Here is a 211-nt window from a genome sequence, read left to right as displayed (position 1 = left end):
GCTGCAGCTGCTGCACGAGCTGCTGCAGCCTGCTGCAGCGCCGCTGCGCTTCATCTCGTTGCTGCTGCAGCTGCTGCGCCAGCTGCAGCAGCTGCTCATCTGGTTGTTGCTGCTGCTGCTGCTGCTGTTGCTGCTGCTGCTGCTGCTGCTGTCTGAGTGCCTCAGATGGGCTGCGAGTATCTGCTGTTTCCTGCTGCTGCTGCTGCTTCAT

General features: G+C 62.1%; 1 protein-coding gene across 1 annotated transcript in view; it reads right to left on the bottom strand.

Moving 5' to 3' along the window:
- EMH_0070780 (uncharacterized protein) overlaps positions 1-211 on the bottom strand; it is a gene marked incomplete at both ends in the record, with an annotated part of 4,079 nt that overhangs the window by 956 nt on the left and 2,912 nt on the right. Inside the window, one exon of the mRNA XM_013499015.1 lies at positions 3-148. Coding sequence (XP_013354469.1) covers positions 3-148 — 146 coding nt within the window. The remainder of the gene's footprint in view (positions 1-2; positions 149-211) is intronic.

The sequence above is a fragment of the Eimeria mitis genome, genomic scaffold (assembly GCF_000499745.2).
Source record: "Eimeria mitis Houghton genomic scaffold, Emh_scaff3918, whole genome shotgun sequence".
NCBI lineage: Eukaryota > Apicomplexa > Conoidasida > Eucoccidiorida > Eimeriidae > Eimeria > Eimeria mitis.
Note: the sequence above shows the minus strand (reverse complement) of the source record. Positions and strands in the feature narration are given on the sequence as shown.